The sequence below is a fragment of the Etheostoma cragini genome, chromosome 16 (genome assembly GCF_013103735.1).
Source record: "Etheostoma cragini isolate CJK2018 chromosome 16, CSU_Ecrag_1.0, whole genome shotgun sequence".
Classification (NCBI taxonomy): domain Eukaryota; kingdom Metazoa; phylum Chordata; class Actinopteri; order Perciformes; family Percidae; genus Etheostoma; species Etheostoma cragini.
In genome coordinates this window covers 12,627,851-12,650,717 of record NC_048422.1, presented here as the reverse complement: position 1 = coordinate 12,650,717, position 22,867 = coordinate 12,627,851, and the positions used below count along the sequence as shown (strand labels likewise).

Sequence of the window (22,867 nt, the reverse complement as noted above, 5' to 3'; positions counted from 1 at the left end):
CGTCACTTTGCGACAGGAAGCAAACAAGATGCTAAAGAGAGACTTCTGTATGTCGATACTGTAAAAATTGACCTACTTAACGAAGTTCATTCACTGCTGGCTAAAAGTTAGCAATCAAACACAACAAAAGGCTGTCACTTGAATGGCGTTTTGAGTTAACCGAACAATCATAGATAGCTAAAACGTTCCTGAAATGACTGCTAGCTTAGCTACAAGCTAGCAATCAAACAGGTGAAAGAAATCAGACAATCACAAGGATGGGAAAACTAAGGCAGGAAGTAAAACTAAACACGACGGCACAGAAAACAAGACTAATATAATAAAACAGGGAACATATACAACATGCACAAGACACTTACAAGAGACCATAAGACACAGAAACTACAACAAAAGAGCGACCAAGGACTATGACATGAAACAAAATATGAACAGGATGAAACAGAACATATGTAAGACAAGACCAAAAATAACACAATCACAAGACAAGACAGAAAAACAGACTACCACAATAAGACAAAACACCCAACCCATAACACGTGTGTGTGTGTGTGTGTGTGTGTGTGTGTCATAGAGAGGTATAGTGATTTATTTTGTTTATTAGGTGTGCAGTTGATGTTTACCTTTTCTGTTGTGTCTTCTGCTGGCAAATTTTCAACTACAGAACTTTAGCTAGATGTTTTGACACCAAGGAGTTGCTAAAAGCTAACGTTAGCATCTTAACACGTTCACCAATGCTACATGCTAACAAATGGTTGGGTATCGTGCTAAGGTAATTACCATGACACATACAGTAAAGATGGATATAACGCTTCGATCTTCAAAGTTACCCAAATGAAAAATAGCAACATTCTTTTTTGTTTTAATTATTTTTGTCCCCTTTCCATTTCTCTTGCGTTTGTGTTTTTTCCGTTTGTTTCTATCATAGACTGTATAATCTATATCAACGAATTTTGTGTACATGCATCCTTCACATGGTGTCATTTGCTGAGATTATGAATATGAACAAAAGGAGAAATTACAGTACAGTGACCAAAAACTGGTTCATGATTATCATGAGCATATCAGTGTTATTCAATAATAAACTTTAATTCTGGATTGTCGTGGATTTAGCTAGTGTTGTACGCATCTATACGTCACTACTACTCAAAATAATAATGTTTAGCCTACTAGTTGCAATGCTGACATTCACCACAAGATGGCAGCAAACCCATATTGTAGCTCACCCGGGTCATGAAGAGATAATACATGATAATCAATATGTTAACACATAGTGTAGTTGACTGACATCCATACTCTTCTGGTAGTATATCATTTATATGGGAATTTTATGTCTTTTTTACTTATTTATTTTTTATAGCTGACAGTTCCTAAATAGATGAGTATGATGTTCAGCAGAGGGTTCCAGCCTCGCCCAAGATCTATCTGAGTGATCGGCCAATCAAATCTAGCTGATTCTCATGACCTGAGGCTTGGAGCATGGTCTGTGGATGATGCAACACGTGTCCTCAGATCAAGAGTTAATTTCTATCAATGGTTTTGAAGAATCAATAGAAGTAGCCTACTCATCATACATTTCTTTACAATAAACAACCTTAAGAATGGCGGTACAGTGTTGGGCCACATACTTGTATATACTCCTATATTAACCTTCACATTTTTGAATTTAGGAATATAAGATGTAAAAAGGAGTATGGTAAGTCTATTTTGGTCGATGATCCGTTTCAGGCCATCGAGTTGGATTAAAGGACGGCACTGTGGAGAAAATAGATTATCTATCTTGATTGGCTTGTCTTACTGTGTCCTTACTGAGGAGACATTATCAGTGTGCGGTGAGTCATGAACCTTTTTTGTGTATAAAAGGCAATTTATGAAAGAACTTTAATTAAGCAAAGAAAAATGCAAAATAAAAAAACAAAGCTACACATAAAGAAAACTTAATCCAGCAAATGAGAGTTTATTACAGCAGAGAGAAAGAGAGAGAGATACAGTTGCTGATGAAGCAAATTTAAATTGAAGGAGTGAGTTTGAGAGAGAAAGAGTGAAAGAGAGAGAGAGAGAGAGAAATTGCAAAAGTGCATTAAGCATGAAATGTACATTTATGTTGATTCCCTTAATAGAGGTTCTGATCTTTTTTGTGTGATAAAAACCTTCCCAAACAGAGGCTCTTATCTAACTGTATTATCAGTGTTAATGTTGTTTTAAAAGTGGATCATCTCACTATTTAGTGCGTTTTTACACACTTACAGGCTACTTCTCAGAGAATAACACACTGATTACTCACCCATGAGATAACAGAAGTCTAATTTTATTAACTCTCTGGTGGTGGTGTGAGATAATGTTCTTATCCTTAAACTGTGCTGAATTTACCAAACATATAAACCCCATACAGTATAACTGTAACAGTATGTCTTTAGATGTGTCTGTGTACATGTAAGAATGTAAATATATGTGATTACCATTTTTAATGATTATATTCATAATTCTACTATGAATATTAATATCATTGCTTTTTATTTTGACATCCTTGACAATGTTACATTGATGCAGTTTTTTGGAAGGACTTCTAGGGTTTTATGTATGTTTATTGTGGTAAGTAAAGTTTATTTCTAGAGCACACTTAAACATAGCTTAGATGGACCAAAGTGCTGTACATAAAGTAGGTGCTGTATAAAAAGAACATTAAAATATGGATATAAAGTAGAAAGAGAACATACCAATGACAAAAACAAACAGCCATTTACAAAACGGTGTCAGAGGGTGCAGATAAAAAGGATTTTCTGTGTCAGCTTGACAGGGCATAGCTTGTATTAGTCTGAGATATTATGTAATGTCAGATATCTTTTTCTGTGGTGAGTGCCAGGAAACTGATTGGTGGGGAGGGCTTAGAGCCTTCATATTATGTGTCTCTATGTGCGGATACATTTATTGATTCATTATTGGCAAAAAGGAAAAACAACAACACAATAAAGAACCTAATTAAAAGTGAATAGACATTTTTTTTGGTCTAAATTTAAAGCTCCTTAATAGGACATTTATTGGTGATATTTGATCCTTTTAGGCTTAAGTGTTGTGTATTAGATTGTTTATCTTATTTCTTTGTGAAATCCTACACAGGCCTGGAAGTTTTTCAAGTTTAGTTTTAAAAGTGGATTTGTGTCTTTTGTACCAGTGTGGCACTTTGCAATAAACTTCAAACCTTAAGTGACTTTGATCAGAAACTCCTCTTGGAAACAGATTTTTCTTAACAGACATTGACTTATGTATTTGTTTTGTTTTGTCTGCAAACATGTCAGCACTAGAACCTGGAAAATCAAACCATGAAATTCCACTTCTTGTCACAGTGGAATTCTGGCATCTAACCTTTTTATTTTTAAAAATTATAAAGTTTATTTTTATAATAATACCTCATCATTATAAAATTATTTTTGATAACTAAATCATATAAGTATTTCCTTATTAAGCAAGATATCAGATATCAAAGCTCAAAAGTATATGTCGCTACCTTGTAAAAGCCTAAATTTAATTTAGTGTAAAGTCAAACACTTCATTTATGCTGTATACTGTGCCATGCATGTATTCAAATTCAGTTTGTGCATGTGCACCTGCATCTGCTCAAACATTCACGTGCCTTTATGTTTGCTTCCAGTCAGTTACATAAAGGTCTAATTGTTGTTATAGTAAGTCTTGGGCAGGTTTCAACACGGAAGCCAGATTACGGTAAGTATTTCAACCCAACAGGATTACCTCCAGATTTAAGCACCTTATTTAGTTTCAAGCACTGAAAATCAGACAGCTTGTCTGTGGAGTGTGTATATAAAGACTGACTTACACACCACAAGACACAATCTGCTGGATAACCCAAACAGAAGAAGACTTTCAATTACTGTTGGTTCTTTTACTCAAAACAGGTAAAACACTGACATTTACTCTGTGTTTACTAGCTTGTGTATTTTCTTCAAATTGTATCAGTAGAAATCAGTGAAAACTATCTGAGATTGTGAAAACTGAAAGTGTTTAGTGCACTAAAACTTTAGAGATCTAATAGTACTAGCTAATAGTAAAATACTAGTATTTTTTCTATTTATCAAGTCAAATGATGCAATATATTGTTGATGTATTTATTGTATGTTAGCATTCAAAACATCAGGGATGGTGGACTGTGTAGTCCTGAGACACAGATTTATGTGAAATAATAATACTTAAGCAACCATGTTGAATAAATCTCAGCGTCTGTTTACACTTACTTACGTGCTCATTACAGAATGGGATCCTCTAAGGTGGCCCTGCTGCTGGTCTTGCTGTCCTGTGTAGAGCGCTGTCTGTCTGCCTCCTGTGTCGTTGACAGCTTCACAGTCAAAACGGACTTTGACCCTAAGAGGGTGAATGAATTGTATTGCACAAAAAGCATGCACGTTGAAAAAAGAAAGTGACTATTACTTTTGACTTGTTTTTTTCCTTCCTTTCAATTGCAGTATGCAGGAAAGTGGTATGCACTGCAGAAGAAAGACCCAGAGGGCCTGTTTCTGCAGGACAACATCTCCGCTGAGTACACCATTGATGATGACGGCTCCATGACCGCCTCTTCCAAGGGGCGTGTCACTCTGTTTGGGTAAATCAAGTGATTGTTTGTACACAGAGGGATGACTTTTTACGCTCAATGGTGTTTTTTGCCTCCAACGTTGCCTTCCAGGCAGCTAACCCTAACCCTAAACATAACCATTGACGCACTGCCTGGAAGGAGATGTTGGGGGCAAAAAACACCAAACACCACTTCAATACAGATAAGATTAAATAATCCAAAAGCAAAACCAAGGTAAAGGGTTTTTAGGGTCAGTAGTTAGGAACAGGTGTAAAAGCCCGTTCTGAACAGTGTTACCTACAAGATGGGTTTTATGTGGATTATGGAGGATTAGAAAGGAATCAAGTTTGAAGAGGGGGATTTGTTCACAGGAATTTGGGCTTGAATGCACTTTTACAAACAAATTAAATAGCTGACTGATTTAGGCATTAATGACATGGACTGAAAGCAATCTCAACTTTATTTGGAGAAATTGTAAAAAATACTGGATGTATATGTTTATACTGTGTGTTGTAATTAATTAAGGTTTACACAGTTAAAGGTTCCTGTAATTGCAAGACAGGGACAATGATATTGGATAAAGACTGTTAATTTGTTGCACTTTGATAGTAACATGTGGTTGTATCATCACATTACAGCTTCTGGGTTGTGTGTGCTGACATGGCTGCCCAGTACTCTGTCCCCGACGCAGCCAACCCCGGCAAGATGTTCATGAACTACCAGGGACTTGCCAGCTACCTGTCCAGTGGAGGTCAGCTGTGCAAATACATCCCCTTCACATCTCTCTTACACCTCCTCATTCCTCTTTACCCTTACTAACCTCACTCTTCCTTTCCAACCAGGTGACAACTACTGGGTCATCGACACCGACTATGACAACTATGCCCTCACCTACGCCTGCCGCACCCTGAAGGAAGATGGCAGCTGCGAAGACGGATACGCCATTGTCTTCTCCAGGAACCCCCGTGGCCTGCCCCCTGCCATCCAGCGCATCATCCGTCAGAAACAAGAGGACATCTGCATGGCCGGAGAGTTTCAGCCTGTCCTGCAGTCTGGAGCCTGCTAAAGAGAAAGAGAGCTGGAGTGTGTGAAGCCAGCTAGTTGCATTCTTAGAAGCTTGAAAACAAGAAGAGGGAGAATGAAAAGAGTGTATGTGACATATATGTGGGAGTTATAATGTGAATGGGCAGAAGCGACAAAAAAAGAATTAGAAGAGGAAAAACGTGAGAAATAAATAAGCGAAGACAGTGAAAACCCTGCATATGTCCCATCAGGGTTCCAAGATTTGCTTCTGTTTTTTGAATCTATTTTCTCCTCTATCAATCTGTGTCCATCAATTTTTTTGTCCAAGAAAATGTTACTGCTGCTGCGGTGTATTAAGTGGATTTGAAAGCTAAAAATTAAAGGTATTTTTCTAAAAAAAATCACTGAATTGTGGTCATTTTTATGTCGTAAAAAAGTTATATTTCATTTTTTAAATATGTAGATGTGACTGTATATACACCCCTAAGTAGTTGAGAAAAAGCATAAAGCTGTTTGGAGCATACAAACACATTTGTCAGCAGTTAAGTCTTGAAAACCTGTTTCCACTTTTGCCATGTAAGTGGCTGTGATCCCTCTTGAACCCAAGATAATACGGCCAAACACAATACAATACGCACTGAGCAGTAATAAGCTTACTGGTGGGCTGATGTTCAGAGACCTTAGTCCAATCACACTACCTCACCTAGGCCACCTATCATGCTCCAGGGGACAAGGACCATAGGAGGAGCCTAAGCTCTCTAAAATGGAAGACTGTCTATACTCACAGGTAAGAAAATGCTCAATGTATTTTTGAATGGAAATGAGGTAATCCACACGCAATACAAAACAGCTAAACCCAAACAATATGTCATACTTCTGACACGATTCAGCCTGTGAAACCGATGTCTTTTATCCTAGAGCATAAATATTGTCATATTCTTGGATTATGCGCTAGACAAACCACACTTTTCACATAAATAGGCCACAAGGTTGAGTTGATAATTTAGGTGGATTTATGGTCTGGTGTTTCTCCAACTCACGTCTGGAGGATGTGAGTGTTACGGTTTGTAGTCTTATAATGGTCTTCTTAGCAGCCTAACACAGCTAAATTGACGGTCAAAATTCTACCTGTTATTCATAAGAAATGTTCCTTCAATATATTCTAGTGTAATTCAGTATCCTCTGTCTATCATGGAAGTGGCTTTCCTCTCATACTGTCCCGTTATTTACTAGTCTCTGAGGGAGAAGCGTTTTTACTGTCCAATAGATTGTCATCATCCTTTCAAACAGAAAAAAATGGACATCCTGTTTATGTACATTACCTTACATGTATATAAAATTGTACCTTGTGAATGTTTGCAATGGCTGCCTTTACTAAATAATTTAATCAATCAATCAATTACATGTAAGATCACCATTAGACATGGTCTTAGTGCACTTTACAATTAAAGAAACACTGAGACAGACACAGACAGCAGTGAAACAATTGAACAGCATTAAAGCAGAAATAATAAACAATACAAAACCAGAAACATAAAAGTATAAATGAAAAGGTTTGCTTGTTAAGGACGTAGAAAGGATGGTGTGTTATGGTTTGCTACAGTATAATAAGAAGATGTGGGTTTTCAATCTAGATTTGAAAATGTCAGCTGAGTGAGTTTCTTTAACCTGTAGTGGTAGGCCATTCCACAGATCAGGGGCAAAGTAGGGGAATACTCTATAATTTTCTGTTTACTAGAGCAATGGCCAAGAGAGCAGAATCAGAGGGGGCGGAGAGAGCGAGCTGTGGTGTGATGAATACATTTTATAACAATTGTTAGCATAGGATTTGTCCACTAGATGGCAGTCAAACCACATCAAACACTGAACACAGTCCTTTTGGACTTAAAGTTTTTGCAATAGTCATAGTTCATAATTAATATATAGGTTACAATTTGTCATAGAAACTATTAATAGTCAGTCATTTTCATGTTTGATCATTTGATGTTGATAAACTTACTTATTTGATAAGCATCAGATAAGCTCAGTGACAGCTGGTCACCAACAATTAACAATGAGTCCTGCTACTTGATTATTTATACTCGGTGTAAGTTTCTATTTTGCGTTACTTTTATGTGATCAATTTACAGTGTGAGAAGAGATACGATGCGGTGGAACAGATGATATGTGAGGGGAGGAGAGAAAACAAAAGTAGTGAGACAATGAGGCAAATTGCAGGTCTCATATTATAAGAAGTGAGATTTCTATGTCTATTTTGATTGTAAACCATGTCGAGTTGCTATATAAATACTGCAAAAGAATCAAAACGCCTAATCCACAGAAGAATGCACCCAGCCCATATTCAGAAAGTGGGCCTTTAAATGAGCCGTCAGGAGTTCTGAATGGTTGTGATGACATAACTACACTATTTATAGGTAGAAAAGCGCCCCTATAGTGCTGTTACAGTCAGTCATTCCTTGGCTACAATGACGGTGCAGAGACTAAGAGAACGCAGAGGCAGAGGACAAGGACACGCTGACCAATCAGAGCAGATTGGTCTTTTTCAGGAGAGGGCCTCGAAAAGACGGAGTGTTTTAGACAGGGTGACAGAGGGTAAGTAAAGATATGTTCAGACTGACCGTATGAAAAAATAAGGTGTTTTTTTTTTTTACACGTATTAGTAAAAACCCTAAAATGTAAGTATGAACCTTAAAGTGGCCATAAAATGGGACCTATAAAATGAGATAAGTCATTTTAATGTCATGTTTGAGTTTGAGTTGAATCATGTTACATTCTTTATTTATCATGCGGATGGTTTGAGGTGCCAGTGCTCTGGAAGAGGTGCATTTCAATGCTGTTTTTGAAAGTGCAGGGCTCCAATTCCTTTAGAATAAACAGGTGAATAGACGGAGGGTGTAGGGCACTGACAGATAATTGGTGCTACTGTGTTTGTGTTGTGGTCTCAGGGTGGGGATAAGATTTGATCTGACTGAGGCTTTTTTTTTATTAGCTTTAAAATGTTATTTTTCACTGAACAAATAAAGGAGTAGCACAAGGAGGCATAAAGGAGAACATAACTCTAGATTACAGTTTAATTTAAAACTTTGCAAGTGTGGGATTGGGATCTTCTAAATGGTGCCTGAACGCATCTGAATTTTGGAGGTGTGCCTGTTTTTGAAACATCACCAGACCGCTTAATCCAATGATCTCTCTGTCTATTACTCACCTCTGTCTCTCTCTCTATCTCTATCTCTCGGGAGAAAACAGAGGCAAGACAGAAGGTGACTGTCTGTGTACTCTACGTGCCGCCATTTAAAAGATTTGAGAAAACATGAACAAGCTTCAGCTTGTGGATTGGGCTCAATGTGCTCCTTTTCTTAAGAAATTTCCTCTGTAAACCTATTGTTAAGGAAACAAAGGTGCCTGCATTCAGCACACATTGCTGTTGCCAGCAACATTTCTTTTGGTTCTCTCAATATGTACCAAGTTCTCTAAATCTTTATGTGATTTTGCACAAATAATATTTAGTCTCAGCCTTCAGACTTGTTTCTATTACCTAGGTAATTGGATGCTAAGTGAGTGAGATGATTCAATCTGTTCCCAGTGCAGCTTTCCTTGTTTCAGGAATGAGTATACTGTCATGAACATCACCCTTTATAAGGTCCTAAATACTGTTTGTACCAAACAAAGACAGATTTAATGCCATAGGTTCACTCTCAATGGTAGGAGTTTGGCATTCATCACACATACACTTACCACTTGAGGGAAATTGTTCCTTTAAAGGGGGTACAGAGGGCATTCTAATTTTCTAAAATAGACACCTTAAGGGAACAGTTGGTTAAAAGGGTAAATGTGCAAGGCATTAAAATAATAAATAGCCTACTGCTGTTACTTGTTATCATGATGGGGCGTGTGTTATTGACACAGAAAGTCTTCTATAGCGTCATAGTCACAGACCACCGGTGTGAGACATTTCTCAGATTCTTCTTGTTTACTTTATTAACCACCTGTCTCTCTGTTTGTGGTTTGTGCACCGTCTGACTCACTTGAATCTTAAAATGTATGGGGACAACAAGGTGCTCATGAGGATAACCTGAGGCTGGAGTCAGCAGTGTTTCAGGGTTCACATTTAGTCCTTACATCCAAAATAATGCACCATTTTCTTTAAGCATTTAGTTTTAGTTTTTTAAAGCTCTTCAAATTTAATTAATTCGAAAAATGCCAGTTTCACTTTATAATTTGGGGCTTTAAGACCACTGCCTTTTTTAATGTATTATGCATGTGTGTGATCTCATCTAGCCTGTTGATATGTTTTTTTTTTAATGTTGCGTTCAGCTGGTCCACTGGTCATCACGTTTGCTTTGTAAAGAACTAAATTGCAAGAAACTGTTTGGCAGAAGTGTGCAGTTGTTGCTCAATAGCAAAGTTTTTTGCAATTGTTTTGCAATGTCAACATGAACAATCATTATGGTTTTTATTTGACTTTTGTTCATGAGGATTTTTGGAGCATGGTGACCCCGGTCCAAAAGGTCATGACCCTAAATGATATGGTTGATGGAAGTTACAGTGGGGTTGTCATGTGTGCTCAGAACTGGTTTCTTAAGGGAGCATCACATATATCAGAGTCTCATAAGTGGAGTAGAGACAAAATAAACCTGTGTGTCAGTCATTTTGGATAATTTATCCTACAAAGCAGACACACAAATCTTATACATTGAAGAGGGGTCATTGGGGGGGGGGGGGGGGGGGGGGGGGGGGGGGGGGGGATGGAGATTGTCATGGAAGATTTCAAAGTAAGAAAAAAAATCTTCATAGATGAGCATAATATTTCATCAGTTGTTGAGAGCAAGAAATAAAGCAGCCTGTACTTTGTGGTTTGCTATACTCACAGTGCTGCTGAGGGGAAGATGCTGTCCTGGGTGGCCCCGCCAGAGCACCACTGTAGCAACAAACACCTGCCTGGACTTGGTTCTAGAGACATTAAAAAGAACATGAGTGGGGTAATTAAAACAGGCTTACATTTAGCATGACAAGATGCAAAGCTTGCTATTAAGGGTGACGCCCCAATCACCCTCTTTGTCCTTCTAAATGTCTATGACTATTGTTGCTGTAATGCCGTGCAGTGCCCTGCAATGCCATTAACTACCACAAACTACTATTTTTTTAGTCACTGTTCCATCATCTTTTAATGTGACTGTTATTGCCACTATTCATTTCAAGCCCAACCAGTCATCAGACACCGCCTAACAAAAGTCCGTCTGAGGTTTCTTTCTAAAAGGGAGTCTTTCCTCGCCACTGTTGCACTGTTGCTTGATATGGAGGGAACTACTAAGACTGTTGGGTCCTTGTAAATTGTTGTCTAGACCTACTCTGTAAATTGTCTTGAGATAACCGGTTATGAATTGATACTAATAACATTTTAAAATAGAAATTGAATTGAATAGATTACCATGAAATGGACCTCAGAGGATGAATCCTACAGGCTGTTGGTCCCCTGATGTTTCCTTTAACTCTATCATCGCGTAAAATGTGTTTATTTTATTTTGTGCTAATTAGGTAATATTAGCATGCCAACACATGAACCTAAAATTATGAAAATAGTAATTAGTAACATTTTACTTGCTAAACATCAGCATATTAACATATGTATTAGCATGTCACGTCATATCATTTTTAGCATGGAGTTAGCATTTTAATCAAAGCACTGCCGTGTCATACGTTTTATTATATTCTTGAGGTAAAGTCAAAACAATTTTCATACAACTAGATAAAAAAAAAGAAATTCAGAGCAGGTTTCACAGCCCAAAAGAAAGTCAATTTTGGCATTTGTTGATTTCAGTATTAAAGCCATGAAATGTTTATTCTGAGTGACGTAAGAATGACAGAGTACACATTCATTGAATTAAAGAAACTTTATTTAGACAGAGTACAAGCAGAGCAAAGACAATTAAATGAATAAACTAACATTTCTGTAAAGGTATGTATTATCTTACTAAAGTTTTCCACACTAAGTAATAAATATCTTGTTTAAGTACAGTAAACTGCATTTTATTAGTAAAACAGTATGAAAATGTCTATACGTCACACAAAAACATATATGTCTATTCTATATTGGATTAACCATGCAAAGCTATAGTAGTACTGGACATTTATGTTTGTGGCATTTTCTCCAAAAACAATTGATTGAACAGTTGATCAAAGTGTCACTCAACTGTGAGAAAACATTCCTCTGAAAACACAAAACATTCACAGTCGTGTAATTCCCCCTCAAAAAAAATCCATACAAAATTCCAAACAACTTTTCCTCTCTTTTTTATTTTTTTAAGTTTCCCCGTCTCATTTCTCATCTGTTACTATCTGTTCTCTCCTTTCCCCTTCTTACTTCTTGGTCTCTTCGATCTGCTCCACCTCGCTGGATTCGTCCACCACTTTGCCGTTGATCATCGTCTGAGTCACCACCTTCACAATCTTCCTGGTGCGAACATCAGGCTCCTCTGCACGGACAGAGATGAGATCAAATGATGAGATGGGAAGGGATGAGATGGAAAAGAGAGAGGTGATGAGAAATGAATGATTTGGGGATGAGATTAGTTTTATAGTAAATGGATCACATGAGACTTACACAGGTGAGAAAGTATGCTGTGATTATAAGAAATTACATGATGACACGGAGAAGAGAAAAGTTTAATATGAGATTAAATAAGAAAATGAAGAAAAAGGATAAAACAATTTGAAGCGTAAAGATGAGATCGTATGACAAAAATATTACATAATACAGTGGGAGAAGAGATACGATGAGGTGGTAGAGATGATATGAGAGGGGAGGAGAGAAAACAAAAGTAGTGAGATGATAAAGCAAATTGCAGGTCTCATATTATAAGTAGTGAGATTTCTATGTCTATTTTGATTGTAAAGCATGTCGAGGTGCTGTATAAATAGTGTGGAAGAATCAATACGCTTAATCGACAGAAGAATACACACAGCGCATATTCAGAAAGTGGGCCTTTAAATGATCCGTTCTGTAATTAGTTCTGTATGGTTGTGATGTCATAACTATACTATTTAAAGGTAGAAAAGCGCTCCTACAGTGCTGTTATAGTCAGTCATTCCCTGGCTACAATGACGGTGCAGAGACTCAGGGAACGTTGAATCATGTGCCTGTGTATGGCCTCCTCAGTTCCTTCTCTGTCTCCGTGTTATTTCTCCTGATGTAGTGTGTTTGTAGTTTGATGGGTTGCACACTGAACGTCTATGCATATGAACTGTAACAAATCAGATGTTGTGTCAGACAGCTTCAGATGAAGGACGACGTGCAATTCTCACTGAGAAACATTAACAATTCAACTCTCCTGTCTCGCGAAGGACTCTTAAAGGCGTCACAGCCTTTTCAATTTGCGTTGTCTTTATGTTGAACATTTAACACCAAAACACCTCAAGGTTATTAATCTAGCAGTAAGGCAAGTCAGTTGGACGAAGAGACAGTTACAACATTTTCCCACCCACATTAGTTGCTATAGGAGCTGAGCTGTTAGTGGTGATTGCATTGTTTTGAGGTCTATGAAACAATCATTAGTCCTGGGCCACCTGGGTGTATAAGTTTGTGTCTGTCTGTTAGTTTCACTTTAACCTACTGTTTCCGTCGGGTTGTATTGTGACTTCTTTTTTTTTTAAACAGTTAAAGGTCCCATGGCATGAAAATGTTTACATTAATATGAGTTCCCCCAGCCTGCCTATGGTCCCCCAGTGGCTAGAAAAGGGGACCTCATAAGGGGCAAGATTCCAAATCGGCCACAGTTACCTCCCCTCTCCTCTTTAAAAGCTACAGACTTAGAAATAGCATATGCTAAGGAACGCTCATTCCCACAAGGAGCGTTCAGCTCTAGTGGCTGTAATACTACACCAAGGCTGAATTTTGGGAAAGCGACTTTAGACATGGTATTAGGGGACAACTAAGGTCTAGATGAAAGCATCAAAAGAGTATATCATGGGACCTTTAAAAGTCAGAAGCCAAGTACTCACTTTTTGGTGGAGGAGGAACTTCCTTTACTCTGAGGGGCAGAAAAGAAACATGTCAGAATGAAGAGCTTTAAATTGACTTAAAAACAAGACAAATGAAACATTTAGCCACAGATCAGGAAATGCGCTTGTTCAAACGGTATTGGCGGTTGCCTGGCTATTGAAAAAATCTTCGAGTTTGTGCAGGATGTCCTGGGTTGCACTAGTGACTGTTCTCTCTGACCAATCAGTGGCCTGCAGTGTTTTAGTCCCGCATTGCCAGACCGGCCTCCACAGCTCTGCAGAGCAAGGTCTGGCTAGTCCACACAGCATTCCGGGATAGGAAAAAAACGTGTTCTGGTTTATCGACATTTCTTTAAACCAATCCCAGCTGTCTTGGGCGGCGCTAAGTGCAAAACACAATGATGGTGCCCACGCAAAATAGACTGGGGAAGGAACTTTGAATGAACGTGTATGTTCAACTTGTTTGTCATGCAAAAGAAAACTCAGTTTGGACAGATAGTCTAGCTAGTTGTCTGGATTTACCCTGCAGAGATCTGAGGAGCAGTTAACCATTGTCCTCATAAATCAACCAGAGTTTAAAATGCCAACACAAACAAAGTGGAAGGTGACTGACATCTGAACTAAAATGAGAGACATCCGGCGGAATTTCCGCAGCACCTGAACATGTGGCATGCCCTACTATGTGGTGGAAATGCAGAATCAGTTCAGCTCTAATCCAGTAATGAAGATGGTGAAAACTCACGTCTCCTCTCCCTCCAGGAGGCGCCTGTAGGTTGCGATCTCCATCTCCAGGTTCTGCTTGATGCGGAGGAGCTGCTCGTAGTCAGTCTTGGTGCGTTGCATGTCCAGCCTGAGCTGGGAGAGGTCTTCCTCCAGCTGGCTCAGGGTGGCCTGCAGCCGCTCCATCTCAGCAGAGTATTTCTGACCTGTCTCACCCAGGTTACCTTCCAGCGCTGCTATCTGAGGAGAGAAGTGAAAATAATGAGAGCTGACCTAACTCATCCACATACCTGGGTCTAATGTCACCATTGTGTGCTTTAAATGTAACCCATAATCATATCAGTTTATAAGTTAAATGACAGGTGACCTGGTAAATGTCCCAACATTATTCATAATTCTGTTATGTTGGCTGGTATGAAAAATTGATGCTTTTAAAGCTCCTCATATTTCCTTAGAGGGTGTTTCTCAGTAGAAACCAAAGCTCAGTGTCTCGTCATTCTAAAAATTACTTCCCAAACCATTATCAACAAATACCTGAGAGCTGACAAGGCCTTGGCATCCAAAACAAACATGTGCTGCTCAGACACGATTAGGCTACCAATCTAACCATCAAAACTCACCCCCGTAAAATTTAGCAACTGAGTCCACCATGTCTTCGCAAGGGTTATCAGCGTGGGAGAACATGTTTACTGTCAACACATGATTAAGAGAAATTCTCAGACACTGATGTCAAGTTCAACAAACTGGTGTCACTGAGACTGAATCTAAAGTACTGTAAAGATTTTTTGTGTTGGTATTCAACAAATCCCTTCTAAACCCGCGCTTTCTTTAACACAATCGCGGCTTTGTGAAAAGGTTATACTTATAATACTCAATCATATTTTAAAATCATGGTTGTGGTGTTTGCATTGCCTTATTGGTATTAGGTTTTGTTTGCACTGCTGCAAATGGAAAACTATCATAAATTTACCATGTAAGGCTTCAGCATTTTTCTTTCAAAAAATGTCATCAATGTGGGATAAAAAAAATATGTTTTGCTCATTTGCTCCACTTGTCACTTCCCTCCTCAGGTGCAGCCGCTCACCTGTTTGTGCAGCCCCTCCAGCTCCACCTCCAGGGTCTGCAGGAAGCGCTGCCTATCGATCAGCTCGCTCTGAGCTCCTCTCAGAGCCTCGTTGCTCTCCTTCACCTCGTTCTGCACATTCTCCAGCTACACAAAATAAACACATGAAATGCACACTCACATGGAATGCATGTACTGTACTACGTGAGTTTGTGTGTTTCCCCTCACTTAGTCTGCTATTTCTTATCTGAATATTAGTACATATTGTTTTTGCCTAACTTTGTCTCTGCCATTTGATAAAACCTTTAATATAGGAGGATTTCATTCCCAGGTGTAACTAACTGACAAACAAATTAAATCAAAAACACGGAAAAATATTCTCTGAATTGTGAGGATTTGCTACTTAAAAAAAAAAAGTATATATCTTTGAGTTTTAGATATTTAAAGACACCATGGCCTCTTAGAAGTTGTGATGGCCATTGTTTTCCTATTTTTTGACATATACACTAAACAAACTAAAAGATCTTTAATGATAAAAGTCTTTAGTTGCAGTCCTGTTTAAATAAATCAGCTGAGCGCTCTCTGCCCTCACCTTCTTGCGGTACCACTGCTCCGCTTGGTCCTTGTTCTTCTTGACAATCCCCTCATACTGGGAACGCAGTTCAGACAGAATGGTGCCCAGTTCTGGTCCGCTGGCCGAGTCCACCTCCACATTCACTTCATCTTTGGCAATACGAGACTTCATCTGTTCTAGTTCCTGCGGGAGGCAGAGGGGGTTGTAGTGGATACAAATGTTTATTTGTAAATGAAAAGAACACTGCATTGCATCTTTGCCACATAAAGTAAAAATTGTACCATATGTGGGAACATACAGACAACATATGGAACCAGTCTTGTGAATCTGACACCACAAGGTGACAGGGAGGATGTGAGGACATCTTCATAATTTAGATTTTCTCCATTAATAGTTGATGGGGCAGAGCTCACCTTACCTCTGACACACACACGCGATCTCTTTCACTCTCGTTTCTTTGTGACATTGTGTCAAGTCACATTTGTTTTTAACCCTCTGAGGTCTGAGGGTATGTTTACATATCTTCTTAAATTCACCTTTTTAGGTATTTGCATGAAACCAATCCCCATGTGTATCATATCCAAATGTTCAGAACAAACTCAGCTTTCCGTAAGGCCCACATTTTTTTCAAAAGCACTGTGTAAAGAGATTATAGGCGCTAAAGCTGAAACGTTGATGTTTACTTTTTGAAATTCCTTTCCTCTTTTGAAAACAAACCTTGACTTATGATGTTGTGTGAATCGTTTTGGTACTTGAAATGAGTATACCAAAGTCCTAGGTTCACAAAGTACTGTAATAAATGATTTTTCCATTGTATCTTTGGGAAGGAGAAGCAAAAGTGATCCAGTCTCAATTAGTCAAATTCATTCTCAATATCTGCAGTAGGTCATGTATTGGATCAGTGGAGTTTGATTCACATCATGTTTCAGTAAGCGGGAGATCAGTCCTTCTCTTTATGAGATGGGGTAAACTTATCTTAGTTTCTTTTCCTCCCGAGAGAACAGTAGTCCGGATGACTCGGATTAGCTGATTGGGGAGAAAGAGAAGGTTTGGGAAACCAGATCTACCTGCTTCTTTTGTCTATAGTAACCAGAGGACCCCCCCCCCCCCTCACCACACATTATTTTCTGACCGGTTAGGTTCTAAATAAGACCTCTTGAGTCCACTAAACTGGGTCAGCCTGATATATCAAACAACTTGTTGTTTGTGAGTGGAGGTTGTAGAATAAAAGAAAGAAATAAATGTAAATGAGATCAGGCAAATGTCAAGTAACCACGTGTTACTTTAAAAGACCTGCAGAGATGTGGGCAAAGAAGAAAAGAAAAGGCATGACAAACTAGTTCCGGCAGACAGCTTTAAGACAGACTTACCTCCTCATGGTTTTTCTTGAGGAAGTAAAGTTCTTCTTTCAGGCTGTCCAGATCTCCCCTGAGGGAGGCGATGATCTGCTCGTGGTCCGTCTTGGCCTTTTTCAGAGCAACACAGTCTCGCTCCACAGACTGACACATCACCAACTCAGTCTCCCACCTAAGAAAAGTCCACATAAATGGAGAGAAAGGCAGAAAAAAATAATTTATTCACTTTCTTTTTAACTGCAATAGAAAGTGCCTCATAAAGTTACATCTAAACTTAAAAGCTCTGTCTGATTTGTAGTTGATCTAGTTTCAGTTCATGACATCTCTTTGCATGAAACTAAATACTCAAAACTTCACTGGTAGAAAGTAGTAAATGAATGGTTGAAGCAAAAATGTTAAGTATTACAATGTTTTTCTAATAGGAATTTGCATTACATATCTCAACAGTTGAGCCGATATAACCCTTAAAAAGTAAACTAACATTTTGATATTAATTTAATGCTCCCATGCCACACAGTTATCACTAACATGCGCTACTGCATGAAGCAGGTGTAGTAAACCTCAATCAAAGACAGTGATTAACTTCGGGATCAGTTAACCATGTAAAAAAGAGATAAAGACAGTCTCAGTTTTTCATCTTCATCCTGTTATCATGAATCACTCACTTGATTCTGAAGTCATCAGCGGCCAGTTTAGCATTATCAATCTCTAACATGAGGCGGGCATTTTCCAAGGTCCTCTTCCTTACCTGACAAATATAAACGGGGAGCAACAATGTTATGATAGACATCAACATCCTTTATCACACAGAAGTCATGTGCATTTGATGTTTCATGTAGTGTGTTCACATTTTTATATTCATTAATACTGGCAGTGAAAGTACCAATGTAACAAAAGACAAATGAAAAGTTGAAACATTATCTAAAAAGGTAACACATTCCATCTTCATTAAACTGTAACTTTTGCTGTTTGGTCAAAGGTTCTGGTTGGTGCAACTCAAAGATTAAGTGTAGGTGAAATTCTGCCTGTGATGAATCTAAGGATTGTAATGGTTCCTGCTAAAAGATCTGATGTGCACATTTGCATGAATGTTTTGTCTATGTAAAATAGTGAAATACCCAATGTCGTCATAACCTTGAGCTTTGTTCAAGAAAACAAAAAAACTCTTCTGTGTAATGTACAGTATATCTGGTGTGGTTCCACGGCCCTTCATTCCTACCTCTTGCTCAACAGCATGAGCTTGGGCCATCATGGAATCAAGGTCATGGCCTTTGGGAATGCGGTCAAGCATCAGCTTCTTGATCTTGGCCTCCAGGTCTGCATTGGAGCGCTCCAGTGAACGCACCTGGAGGATGACAAAGAGAGAGAAACAGTTTAATGATCAGAGCGTTTCAGCTGGCTACTAGTGGTGTCAGATCCTTGTCTGCATGGTGCCAAATGGAGATATCCCCATCACCCATTTGACTGCTGACCAACAGTATAACAGTGCTGCTACTGTTTGATGAATCACACCTTGTCCAGGTAGTTGGCCAGACGGCTGTTGAGACTTTGCATGGCTTCCTTATCATTGACACTGTTGCCGTGCAGGCCGTTAAGTTGCAGGCTGGTTGGCCCATTGAGATCCTGGCTAATGGAGGCCGAACGGCTCAGCGGGCTGGCTGCGGAGAAAGACACCGACGCACGGGAGCGGGCACGGCCAGTGTCCATCAGAGAACGACTGGAAAAGGAGGGCTGACGGTTCATAGAGAAGCTCCTCATCGACATGCTGGAGGCCATGATGGGTGGCTGTGAGGACACAAAGATGGACATGTTGGTAAACTTGTAAAGACAAAATGGAGGAAAGACATGACGATAGAAACCTAAGCACAATCACATGTTAAATCCATCACAGCTGCTAAGGGCTCATCACTCTGAATAGAGAGTGGATGGATTTTCAAATTACAGCTATAAAGGTCTTAAGGAAAATACATTACTTCAAATGCCAGATTGACTTGTTGCGGCAGTTTAAAGCTAGTGTTATGTGACATCTGGCAGTGGAAAAGCTCTTTTGTGGCCCTTAAGCAAATGTGTTTTATTCTCGCATTTGGCTAGACTTACATACAAGTAGGGCCTTATATTCAAGACCACTGAACGCCCCACTGAAAATGATGAAAGGAGTATTTTCAATGAGTGTATGTATGGCTGGGTAGTGGCTTTTAAAATGAACCATCTGCATTGAAGAGATGACTGACTTTACAGTCAGAGCCACTTCAACTCAAGGCAGTGTAAAATCAAAATGTAAATGAGCACAGCTCAACCCTGGTTTGAAGGAGAGCCTCTCAACGGGACTGAAAACGCTCTCACATAGTCTATTACTATGATAATAAGGTGCATTTTATATTCAAGAAGAGACTAATAGAGGATTCATAAAAACATAAAGTGAGGAGATGAAAAGTGGCTTCACCAAATAGCTTTCTTAAAGGTTTGGACTAATGGAGAAGTGGTTAAATGTTATAAAAGATTATAAAAGTTATATTTCTATTTAAATCCAGTTCCTACACAAATCATTTTTTCACTTTTGTTTACTGTAAATACCTAGTATTTTTGCCCCAGGTATTCACATTACTTTTGGACTTCATCAAGTCTGACTAGTTGGTGTATAGCTGTCAAACATATGCAGGACAGTATCTGTGTGTGTGTGTGTGTGTGTGTGTGTGTGTGTGTTTCTGCAGATTAGCAGTAAAGGGAACAAATGTGTCTCTCTGTTACTTGATCCTTGCAACACCGTTCCCACAACACTACAAAGGACCCAGCAGGAGACAGACGGCCCTTGTTCAGATGAAAGATATAGCTTGGGAGAATGATCGGCAAAATATTCAGAGTGAATTCCAGTGAGACAACGAGATGCTTTGTTCAGCAGGAAATGACCTTTCATTTCATTTTTTTTGTTTAAATCATCTTGTCATTAGCTTACAAATAGTTGCGATGACAACTGTTAAATGAAAGTGAACAGAAAGATAATAAGATTAGTTTGCTAGAAAGTGGTAGAAGCTTTTTCTTCCAAATACTTATTTTTTTTTCATTATCTTAACTACTAAACTTAATAACAGAAGAAAAATGATCTTAACTACTAAACTTAATAACAGAAGAAAAAAATAGAATCGTTGCAAATTACTTAAATCATCCATTCTAATAAATTTAATTGCAATAACCCCCTAAAAAGCATCCTACTCACCAGGCTTTTCTTCAGATAGATGCACAGTGGGATGCAGAGGAATACAGGAAGCTCTGTGCTGCTGATGCTACAGGACAGGTGAGCTTTTATGCTGGTGTGCAGGAAGAGGGAGGAGCTAACTGTGAACAAGAGGTGCGGTCGCTGCACCTGAAGGTTTTGACAAAAGGTAAATGTGGAGTCTTGTGATTAACCTGTAACATACAGGACATTCTCATTTTACCTGCCTACTGTTATGGCGCAATAAGCCGAGAAACTCCATAGTACTTTTATAATGAAGAAGCAGTGAGAGAATAGCTTGGCTTGAACTTGTACTTACTCTTTATTTCATTTTTTTTTAACCTTCGTCCATTGTCCTGATCTCTAAAAAAGCAATTTACTTGAAACAGTAGTTTGTGTCTAATACGGTTTAATGAAAATTCAATTTTGTTTTTATTTCCTAGATTAAGTTCATACAGGATCAATGAACATACAAATATTGTTGATATCAACAGTTTGCTGGGCACAACATATCTCCCATCTGTTCTTAGTGTACTGTATGTGCACGGGAAGTTTTAAGTTTGTGTGCAAATTTCTTAGTTGGACCATAATTGGCCCAACCCCAGTTGCAATGTCACAAAACATGTGAAACTGCGATTAAAGGTAAACACAAACTTTTTCCTCCGTCACAGAGATGATGGACATACTGTAACATAATAGGGATTTTAAACAATGGGGGAGGAACAACAAATTGTAGATCATAGACCTTTCATCACCCTACAAAGTGGATATAGCAAACATGAAACAACCTTCTGTTAACACATCCTGGAGACACAAATCAACATAATCATGCCGAGTCATCTTTCAAGCCACCAACTCCAGAGAGAAATAGTTGCTAAATGCTCAAAGTGGTGAGAGTGAACCACAACAGTAAAACTTTGGGTTGGAAAACCAAAACAATGAGCTGAAAGATTCCAAAAAACGCTTTGTAGGAGAACTGCAGAGTTGTGTGATATTTCTCCGTGGATTCGTCCCTATGAGAGACCCCTTTCACGCTGTCATGAAAATATCCAGTAGTTGCAGCTTTGAATATTAAACCAACATATTATTTCAACAGCTATTTAGTCAGGGATGCTGACAGTTCTCAGCTTCCACCTCGCAGCATCACTGATCCCAATAAAGCGTGCCCCCTCATGTCTCTGTGCTGTTAAATATATTGTAAGTGGGTGAAGCCCTGCCAAGTTACTTTGACACACACACACACACACACACACACACACACACACACACACACAGAAAGAAAGAATACCAGCTGATCTGAGTGGGTGGCTGTTAATGCATTATTTTGCCCATTATCACCAACCGTTCATCCAATGTTCCAAAGGCACATTCTGTTAACTAATCTGAAATCATTTTCAAAAACTAACTGAGAAAACATTGGAGAACCCTTTTGCAATTATGTATGCAAATAATACAATCTAAAAACTGCTGCTCTGGTAAAAACAAAAAAACAATGCAACTGATCTCAGCTGGTATTCTGTTTATAATGGAGTGTAATAAAAATTTCGAAGGGACCCCAATCTTCTGACCGGGAGTGAGTGAGGGAGTGAGTGAGTGAGTGAATATATATATATATATATATATATATATATATATATATATATCCACACACACACACTGTATATAGACATTATGTGATTTAGCATATTTTAGTATCTATTTCCTATTTATATTGTAATTTTCTTCATTTATGTCTCTTTGTTATTGCAATACTTGTTTTAGTATTATGTGGGTTGGTGGAGCCTTGCAGTTGCCTGAAGCCCTCAGTCAATCATCTCGCTGCAACCTGACCCTCCTACCTGTTCGAGATAAAATATTCAACAAGTCGCCCCCAGAAAGAGGAAACCTGCTGGCTGAAGCCCTGTGAAACAAACACGGTGTAAACTAATAATAGTTTACATGCAGACACAACAAAGCTTACACCCTGAAACAATCCAATAATGTGTCATCGTTAGTAACGTTGTAACTTTAAAGATGACTGTATTAGACTGACCAAATGATTGGTGTCATTGATTGACTTATTACACAAACATACAAGTGTTTTAAGTAACACACGCTGCTGGGGTCAATCTTTACGGACGACACACACACACACACACACACACACACACACACACACACACACACACACACACACACACACACACACACACACACACACACACACACACTATCTCTCTCTCTCTCATGCTTACACAGCAGGACTGGTTATTCACTCTTTGCACTTTGTCCATGCAAATTCTTGTAGAAACATAGAGGGACGTGTCATGTAAAAATATTTTTCTGTGTTTCCCAAGTACATCCT

The 22,867-nt window shown here is 38.7% G+C and overlaps 2 protein-coding genes and 1 long non-coding RNA gene across 4 annotated transcripts; 2 read left to right on the top strand and 1 right to left on the bottom strand.

The window, feature by feature from the left end:
• The first annotated feature begins 1,697 nt into the window (after positions 1–1,697).
• Positions 1,698–13,921, top strand: LOC117958966. The gene is made up of 3 exons (XR_004659836.1): positions 1,698–1,707; positions 11,459–11,467; positions 13,775–13,921. It is a non-coding gene; the product is annotated as an uncharacterized LOC117958966 (long non-coding RNA).
• Positions 3,677–5,971, top strand: rbp4l (retinol binding protein 4, like). Its single transcript, XM_034895754.1, has 5 exons — positions 3,677–3,908; positions 4,262–4,379; positions 4,473–4,609; positions 5,218–5,330; positions 5,422–5,971. Exons 2-5 carry the CDS (start codon positions 4,263–4,265, stop codon positions 5,643–5,645), a joined length of 591 nt encoding a protein of 196 aa, XP_034751645.1. The 5' UTR covers positions 3,677–3,908; position 4,262; the 3' UTR covers positions 5,646–5,971.
• On the bottom strand, positions 11,479–20,634 carry si:ch211-243g18.2 (uncharacterized protein LOC559906 homolog). 2 transcript variants are annotated; one of them, XM_034895753.1, is made up of 10 exons: positions 20,527–20,634; positions 18,825–19,097; positions 18,532–18,657; positions 17,978–18,060; positions 17,328–17,484; positions 15,976–16,140; positions 15,405–15,530; positions 14,343–14,560; positions 13,597–13,629; positions 11,479–12,075 (listed from the first exon to the last, which is right to left on the bottom strand). In XM_034895753.1, exons 2-10 carry the CDS (start codon positions 19,086–19,088, stop codon positions 12,066–12,068), a joined length of 1,182 nt encoding a protein of 393 aa, XP_034751644.1. In that variant the 5' UTR covers positions 19,089–19,097; positions 20,527–20,634; the 3' UTR covers positions 11,479–12,065. The 2 variants fall into 2 exon arrangements, with proteins under 2 accessions (XP_034751644.1, XP_034751643.1); XM_034895752.1 differs by having other exon boundaries at positions 13,601–13,629.
• Between the last annotated feature and the right edge of the window lie 2,233 nt (positions 20,635–22,867).